The sequence below is a fragment of the Lactuca serriola genome, chromosome 5, assembly GCF_051521515.1.
Source record: "Lactuca serriola cultivar US96UC23 chromosome 5, Lser_US96UC23_V15, whole genome shotgun sequence".
In the NCBI taxonomy this organism is placed as follows: Eukaryota; Viridiplantae; Streptophyta; class Magnoliopsida; order Asterales; family Asteraceae; genus Lactuca; species Lactuca serriola.
This window is the reverse complement of record NC_136412.1, coordinates 28,415,793-28,425,038: the sequence shown is the minus strand read 5'-3', so window position 1 is coordinate 28,425,038 and position 9,246 is coordinate 28,415,793. Positions and strand designations below refer to the sequence as shown.

General features: G+C 33.2%; 1 protein-coding gene across 1 annotated transcript; it reads right to left on the bottom strand.

Moving 5' to 3' along the window:
* Positions 1–3,722, bottom strand: LOC145052255 (CBS domain-containing protein CBSCBSPB1-like). Its single transcript, XM_079000043.1, has 14 exons — positions 3,427–3,722; positions 3,170–3,340; positions 2,762–2,930; positions 2,362–2,665; positions 2,172–2,250; positions 1,959–2,072; positions 1,800–1,866; positions 1,604–1,709; positions 1,454–1,512; positions 1,194–1,312; positions 990–1,123; positions 811–896; positions 528–617; positions 1–445 (listed from the first exon to the last, which is right to left on the bottom strand). The coding sequence occupies exons 2-14, from the start codon at positions 3,301–3,303 to the stop codon at positions 257–259; spliced, it is 1,650 nt and encodes a 549-aa protein (XP_078856169.1). The 5' UTR covers positions 3,304–3,340; positions 3,427–3,722; the 3' UTR covers positions 1–256.
* Positions 3,723–9,246: the final 5,524 nt, after the last annotated feature.

The window sequence follows — 9,246 nt, the reverse complement described above, 5'->3', positions numbered from 1 at the left end:
TTTTGCATTGCAATCATCAAACACCATAAATGCATTCATGAAATCCCAAGTATATATATAAAGTTAGCTCAAAGAATTGAGAGTTTTGTTTTCCTTTTTCTTTTGAATATATATATATATATATATATATATATATATATATATATATATATATATATATATATATATATATATATATATATGTATGTAATGTAAAGCATGGCACAAAAGTGGAGATAGAATGACGAAATTGCCCCCTCCGATTCATCCATCTTGTTTAGTTACCAGATCTTCTCAAGAACGCTAATACGCCTAGTCCTGCTACTAAAGCAGCTCCAGCTGCAGCAGCACTGTATGCAGAAGCCCATGCATCCGCTTCAACAACCCCCTCCCTCCTTCCCCCTCCTCCTCCTGATGATGATCTTGGACCTTTTCGATCAGAATATTCTAGATGCAGCTTCAATCCCTACAACAGGGTATTTACGTCTTTTTTCACATACAACAAAGGGTAGTAATTAAATATTAGCTTTGAAGAAAACAAAACATACCTTCCAACCAGCCAATCGTGCATGTTCTACAGCTGCAACAAGATCATGATCTGTTGAAAGTACAACTTTGTCCCTGTCTTCATCTTCATACTACATTTACAAAATTGGAAAAAAACCATAACAATCAATTTTTTCTTATTAAAAAAGCTACCCAATTATAGCATCGTACTTTAATTTGAAATTTGTTTTGTATTTAAATTGGATTGATTTTTCAAAGTAAATGAAAGTAGGTTGCTATTTTTTGCACTATATTTATTGCAGGCAGAAGAGAAGTTAGAAGTACCAGAATCTGTGGGAGGTTGTTGCGGTCGATCTCACCTCCTACTCTCTGAAGTATTGCAGTTATAACATCTGTCAAGCTTCGAGCATCTGAACAACAAGTAATAAGGAATTTTTAGTCTAAAAAAATTCCTTACAATTTAATTTACTAGTATAAAAAAATTAAAAATAAACCTTACATACCACAGATAAATCTATGCATCCGACCCCTCTTGTCTTGGATTTTGAAAGCAAATGAATTGGGAAGAGTCGATGAAGGATAACCAACAGATTTTACACTTTCTCCTGCTTCTGAAGTTAGTTTCAAGGAATTCTCACTGCATTTCACAACCACAATTTACTTTACCAAAAATTAAATCATTTTTATCAAATAAATAAATAAATAACCTTTTTGTTTCATCCTCGTCCTCTATTGGAGTTAATGTCATTGCAGAGTCCCAAAACTTCTGCATCATTGAACTTCCTCCCTCATTATTATTATTATTAACTCCAGTAGCATTTCCCACCTAGAAATTAAATGAATATGAGAAAATATATATATATATATATATATATATATATATATATATATATATATATATATATATATATATATATATATATTAACTTTCATCATTTTATCCATGTATCATAATCATTTCACTTACTGTGGCTATTGCAGCATGAGTGATGTGGAGTACATCAACAATGGAAACAACATATCCATCTGCATCAAACCATTCCTCCCTTTTACATATTCAAACTTTTTTGTGTTTATTTAATGTATAAATTAAAAAATGAAAAATAGTTTTACTTACCTCTATCAACTACAGGAAGATGTAAAAACTTCCCATCATGCATCGTATGCAAGGCATCGACAATAGGTGTATCAATTGTAGCACATTCTGGATTTGGAGTCATTACCTACATAATCAATTAATTATACAGTAAGAAACAAAACCTAAGTAGAAAAAATATCGTGATGAAGAAAAGAAAAGGAGTCCAATTCCATACCTTCTCCACTAAAGTTGATTCAGCTGGAAGATCTTGTGCTATCACCCGCGTTAAGATATCATTTGAGCTTATATCGCACAAAACATAATTTACAGTTTGTTAAAAAAAACAAATGTTTTTAATCTTTATACATTACTGAATTACAATAGAAACACTCACGTTAGAATCCCTCGAGGCTTGTTATCAACTGTTACAATGGCAGAGCTAATACGAAACTCAAGCATCTTTTTTGTTACCATTACCACTGTGTCGAAGGGGGAAACAGTCACAATCCTGTGTGAGGAATAAACGTGATTTGGATTATATTTTGGAAATTATAAAGATAGAGTAGTAGTACTTATAAATAAATAAATATTTAAAGGTATTACCTACTTTGAATTGTCCGAGATAATGGTAGACAATGCAGGCTTAAACATTCGCTCTTTTAGTGTTTCAACAAATGTGTTAGGACCTGTAAAAATGACGAGTAAAATACTAAAATGTGTTGCTATTACATAGCTTTTTACTGTATAAAGACTGGTAGAAAGTAAAAAGTAAAAAGTAAAAAGAAACACCCATTTACCAGGTAAAGTAGTGCCCCAGTGCTTTTCAACACCTTCAACAGCAGCTGCTATGGCTTTTCCCTTTTCAGCTGCCCTTTCCATACGAGCAATGGCATCATATAAACATTTTGCTATGTCAAGTAAAGCAATAACCTCGCCATTCTCTACAACAGGCAAGTGTCGAAATTTTCCTTGCACCATCTTTTGCAGGGCTTCCACTGCAAGAGTATCTGACAACACATAGATTGGGTTCTTCGTCATCACCTTTGAGACTGGTGTGTTCATAAAATCAATCTCACGAGCAATCACTCTTGTTGCAATATCCTTCAAACACCAGAAAAAAAGGTGATTATGGAAACTTTATTCTAATCTGATGTATCGATCAATGGTGTGAAACAGGGTAAGTGATTTAAGACGAACCTTGTCTGTCAATATGCCGCTGAGTAACGCGCTTGAATCAGTGAGTAAAAGAGCATCAGCTCTTCGAGCAGCCATCCGACAGCAGGCTTCATAGATAGTTGTGGTTTCAGGTACTGTTAGGGCCTTTGTTAGGCGCAATCGCTTCACTGTATGTTCTCCTGTTGATCCCCTGTTTGAATGAATGTCGATGTTAGGTTTTTTGATGAAAGTTTATCTGCATTTCCTCCATTTGCATGCATAATCAAAATAATGAGGCAGCGTTTCATTGATCGTTATCGATTACAATTGATGTCTAGGCTAAATCGAGCAAACATCATCATTATGGTTTTGATCAGTATATGTAATCGACATGCATATTAAGAAATGGAGAAAACGAATCAGTCAGAATACATAGATCAAATGTCATACACGGAAGAACGAGAATTCGTGAGAGATGTGCGGCCAGAATCAGGATTTCCGTTTTCAGATGGTTTCTTCCGAGAAGATGAAGATGTCAATGACGCACTTCTCCTGGAAGAAGAACTTCCATGATTAGAACTCATCTTCACGAGCTACCAATCAAATTCCTCTCTTCTTGCCCTACATGAAATCGCATCAACCAACAAATGTCATAAATATATATAAAAAAACGATCACGCGACGAATTTACTAAAAACGATAATTACCTGATATCGGGCTATCAACTTCGACGAGAATCAAAGAAATTGAAGGGGATGAAGGTGATTGAATTTTCTGATCGGAAGAAAATATTTTCCGGGAAAATCAAAGGTGAATTTTCCAGGAAAATGCAACCCGACCAGCGAAATCTCTTGGATCGTTAATTGGGAGATGGAAATTTGGGAATTGAAGATAAGTTTTTACGACTGAAGAATCAAATTGGTTCTGATTGAAAGATGGCCATGGCGCAGAATTTTGTTCTGATTTCATTCAAATAACGAAGAAATTAAAGGCGCTTTATGTTTCAATTCCATTGGGGGTTCCGTCGTTATATTATTATATATTTATTGACTTTCTTACACACGTACACATCCATTGACTTTCTCTGATTTGTGCACACGATTTACTTATTTTAATTGTTTTCTTTGGGAACATGGTTAGTTTATGTTAGCTTTTGGCATGTTCATGAAATTAAACATCGATTTTCATAATATAAATATGAACTTTCCACTTTCCCAAAAGTCACAATTGCTTAAAATACAAGTACAGGCTTATTACTACAAAATGAATTAACATGTAACTTCAAAAAAAAATTAACAAAAATTTTCATTTTAAACAAGTCATACAATCAATTGTACCAAAATCAAGCATAGTATAAACATATTTTCAAATATTGGAGTATCTAAAAAGTAACCAATACAAGAAAAAAAAGTCATCACAGGATGGTAAGCCGTACTTTTCTCTTTAAAACTGGAAGTACCTGAAAAATGTTAAACCACAAATTGTAAGCATAAAATTTAATAAGTTTCCTAAAATACCACATACCATACAATAGACCAGCTCGACATACAAATGGGCCCAACCCAATATACACATGCAATAGTCATAAAGACAGTTAGCATCCTACATAGTAGGGATGAGTTTTGGAACCGAAAAACCGGACCGGAACCGGAACCGGTATAACCGGAAAATGCTTAAACGGTCCAGGTATTGGGTTTCAAAATTACTCTTATCCGGGTTCCAGGTATGGGTCTAACGGGTCCGGTTAATCCGGGTTTTTTAACCGGATTTGTTAAAAAAACCGGAACCGGGTTAAATGGACCGGGTCCGGGTTTAGTGGGCCAAATAACCAATTAAGATGTAGAACCGGTATGCATGTGGAACCGGAATACGATTAGTTTTTTTCCCCGTGCCCTCAATGTTCGTCGATCGGAAGAAAATTAAAAAAAAAAAAAAAAGTCCATCGATCACAGAAGATCATCAAATCAAGTTGACGATTTTCATCCAGTTCTTCAATCGATTTGCTGAATTTTTAGCCCTATTTAAACTGTCATATCTACTTCGTTATGAGTCCGTTTGGGCTGATTTTTTTTTAAAATTGTAGTTCACTGTTTGGCAATAGTTATAGACTTTGGAAATACCTAATTTACATGTGTTTTGAGTAAGTTACAGCCCTCGAAAAATGATATATCAAAGCTGTTTTGAATATGTTAACAACATTATTTTAGAATTTTTCGTTAACTTTAAACTGTCATAGCTACTTCGTTATGAATCCGTTTGGGCTGATTTTTTTTTTAAATTGTAGTTCACTGTTTGGCAATAGTTATAGACTTTGGAAACACCTAATTTACATGTGTTTTGAGTAAGTTACAGCCCTCGAAAAATGATATATCAAAGCTGTTTTGAATATGTTAACAGCATTATTTTAGAATTTTTCGTTAACTTTAAACTGTCATAGCTACTTCGTTATGAATCCGTTTGGGCTGATTTTTTTTTTTAAATTGTAGTTCACTGTTTGGCAATAGTTATAGACTTTGGAAACACCTAATTTGCATGTGTTTTGAGTAAGTTACAACCCTCGAAAAATGATATATGAAAGCTGTTTTGAATATGTTAACAACATTATTTTAGAATTTTTCGTTAACTTTAAACTGTCATATCTACTTCGTTATGAATCCGTTTGGGCTGATTTTTTTTTTTAAATTGTAGTTCACTGTTTAACAGCATTATTTTAGAATTTTTCGTTAACTTTAAACTGTCATATCTACTTCGTTATGAATCTGTTCGGGCTGTTTTTTTTTAAATTGTAGTTCACTGTTTGGCAATAGTTATAGACTTTGGAAACACCTAATTTGCATGTGTTTTGAGTAAGTTACAGCCCTCGAAAAATGATATATCAAAGCTGTTTTGAATATGTTAACAACATTATTTTAGAATTTTTAGTTAACTTTAAACTGTCATATCTACTTCGTTATGAATCTGTTTGGGCTGATTTTTTTTTTTTTTTTTTAAATTGTAGTTCACTGTTTGGCAATAGTTATAGACTTTGGAAACACCTAATTTGCATGTGTTTTGAGTAAGTTACAGCCCTCGAAAAATGATATATCAAAGCTGTTTTGAATATGTTAACAACATTATTTTAGAATTTTTAGTTAACTTTAAACTGTCATATCTACTTCGTTATGAATCCGTTTGGGCTGATTTTTTTTTAAATTGTAGTTCATTGTTTGGCAATAGTTATAGACTTTGGAAACACCTAATTTACATGTGTTTTGAGTAAGTTACAGCCCTCGAAAAATGATATATCAAAGCTGTTTTGAATATGTTAACACCATTATTTTAGAATTTTTCGTTAACTTTAAACTGTCATATCTAGGGGTGAGCATTTGGACCGGCCCGGCCCGGACCGAACCGGTTATGGAGAATTTTGTGGACCATGGACCGGACCGGATGAGTCGTGTCCATGTCCGTGTCCGGGTCCAGGTCCGGGTTTTCCGATTTTTGGACCCGTTTGGACCGGTACAACTTTAATTGCATAGAGTATAATAAGTAATCTACATTGATGTATAATATTATAACCTGCAAAATTAATATGTTTCCGTTTCATGCCTAACTAATCTACATTGATGTATAATATTATAACTTGCAATTTGCAAAAATTAATTTCCAAATAAAAGCAACTAACATATAAATCAAGTTCACCAACAAAAGTTAAACAATTTTAAGACAAACATACAAAAGTATTATCGTAATAACAAAAATCATAGTTTAAACTTTAATATCAATCAAACTAACAAATTTCATAAACTCATAATCTAATCTTCCATTGGCATCTTCCCCATATCATTGTCATCCATATGTAACATATTTAAAGCTTGTGCAATCTCTACATAAACACAAATGAAAATGTTGTTAGTATTTAATAAAAAGTAATAATTGTATATAAAAAGAATAAATATTGTAATTTTTTTACCCAAAGCTATATCATCATCGTTCAAGATGTCATCAACGTTGTCAACTATCGGATTTGTAAACTTTATCACCCAATCTTGGTGCATAACAAAGCTTCAACTATCAATGTCGATAAACTAGTCTGATACTCATTTACAACTCTACCACATGTGCTAAACACGGACTCGGAATTATAGTATAAAATACTACTAAAAAGCTGAAATATTTCAGATTTGATAGCTCTACTTTGAAGGATTATAACTCAATGAATATAATACCAAAATAAACAAAATTATAGTCTAAATTCATTTACAAACTGTAAACTAAATGTTGGAAAAAACCGTAGGTCAATCCGACTTAAAACGAATGAGTTATGGATGTTTAAAAAACGTCACAGATTACAAAATCTTGCTGAAAAGCTGAATTTTTTCAGCTTTGATAGTTCTACTTTGAAGGATTGTAACTCAGTGAATATAATACCAAAATAAACAAAATTATAGTCTAAACCATCTACAAACTGTAAACTAAATGTTGAAAAAAATCGGAGGTCAATCCGACTTAAAACGAATGAGTTATGGGTGTTTAAAAACGTCACAGATTACAAAATGTTGCTGAAAAGCTGAATTTTTTCAGCTTTGATAGCTCTACTTTGAAGGATTGTAACACGGTGAATATAATACCAAAATAAACAAAATTATAGTCTAAATTCATCTACAAACTGTAAACTAAATGTTGGAAAAAACCGCAGGTCAATCCGACTTAAAACGAATGAGTTATGTGTGTTTAAAAAACATCACAGAAATCTTAATCATGTCCAACCGGTTCTAAACCCGATAAAAACCAGACCGAACCGGGAAAAAAACCGGACCGGACCGGAGAGAAATCTTAGAACCGAGAACCGGCCCGGGGGTCCAAAAAAACGGTCCGGTCCGGTTCAGCGGTCCAAATGCTCACCCTAGTCATATCTACTTCGTTATGAATCCGTTTGGGCTGATTTTTTTTTTAAATTGTATTTCACTGTTTGGCAATAGTTATAGACTTTGGAAACACCTTATTTGCATATGTACAGAGTCATTTACAGCCCCCCAAAATGATATATTAATTTTTTTTTGTAACATTTTTTTGATAGAGCGTTCCTTTGCACAAGATGTGGTAAGCCCCGTGAGTGAAGATTTTGTAACTTGTCGAGCAATGGTCTCCTTTCTTGAGAAGTTCAAGGTGAAAACAGAATTGGTGTCGAAGACTTCAAAACCATTGGCAAATCGGTTTTTTGGAGAAGTATGTGGCATTTACAAACATATACGGGTTTGGTCAAAAAACAAACGATTTTATTCAATTGGGAAGGAGATGATAGACAAATATGAGAAGTATTGGGGAGATTTTGAAAATTTGAATGACTACATGTACTTTGCGACTATCCTGGATCCGCGAATGAAGACAGAATTTCTTACACATGCTTTTGAAACATTGATCAAGTACAAGATGCCGGAAAATAAACCCCTTTCTGAATTAGATATTACTGCGAAGACTAAGTCTTTAATCAAGGATATTGAATCGAGATTTGAGAACTTTTTTAATTGTTACAATACCAACTCTAATGTACCATTTGAAACCGGTGGTAGTCAAGATGTCGTGCATATTGATGATGATGACGACTTTGTGGGTGACTATTTTGCTCAATCGGTGAATTCATCGGCTTCAAAGGAAACGGAATTAACACGATACTTGAACGAAGGACAAACCCAAGGCGTTAAGGACTTTGATATATTGGTTTGGTGGAAAAATAACGCATCTCGTTACCCAATTCTCTCGCGGATGGCAAAAGGTATAATTTTAATTACTTATATTTTTTATTATAATGTAGTATAATTTAACATTATATGTTTATGTTATTAGATCTTTTGGGCATTCAAATATCTACCGTGGCTTCCGAGTCCGCTTTTAGTACAAGCGGTCGCATAATTGATAGTTCCCGAGCAAACTTGTCCGCACCTATAATAGAGGCTTTGGTTTGCACCCAAGATTGGGTGAGGAAATCAAAGAAGCCAATTGTTGACAACATCGATGACATTCTTAAAGATGATGACATAGCTAAAGGTAGCAAATAAATTCATTTTATTATCTAATAACAAAACATTGGTTATATGCTAACTTTCATATTAATTTTTTTATGATATGTATTAGAGTTGGAAGACGCCATACACACCCAAAATGGAAATGGAAAAAGGCCGATAGATATTAACGAGTAGTTATACTATTTTTGTTTTTTTTGTTGATAAATGATTATTGGTTTGTAAGTGTTTGTTTTGGTTGATTAATGTTTTTGAACTTGAATCAAATTTACTTGTTTGGTACTGTGCAATTGTGCATGTGGGTGTAAACAAGTATAAATGAATGATATTTTAATCAATGCATACACATCCACATTCCACTTTATTATTTTTTTATTACTTTTATTTTAATCAATGACTTTCATCATTTTAATAATCATTTTAATGAAAGTTTCTTTTTATCCATGTTGTGGTAAAATAACAATGAAAAGAACATAACACAAGAGAAGAAGGGGACAATGGTTGGGTCCAAGTTCATGGTACATA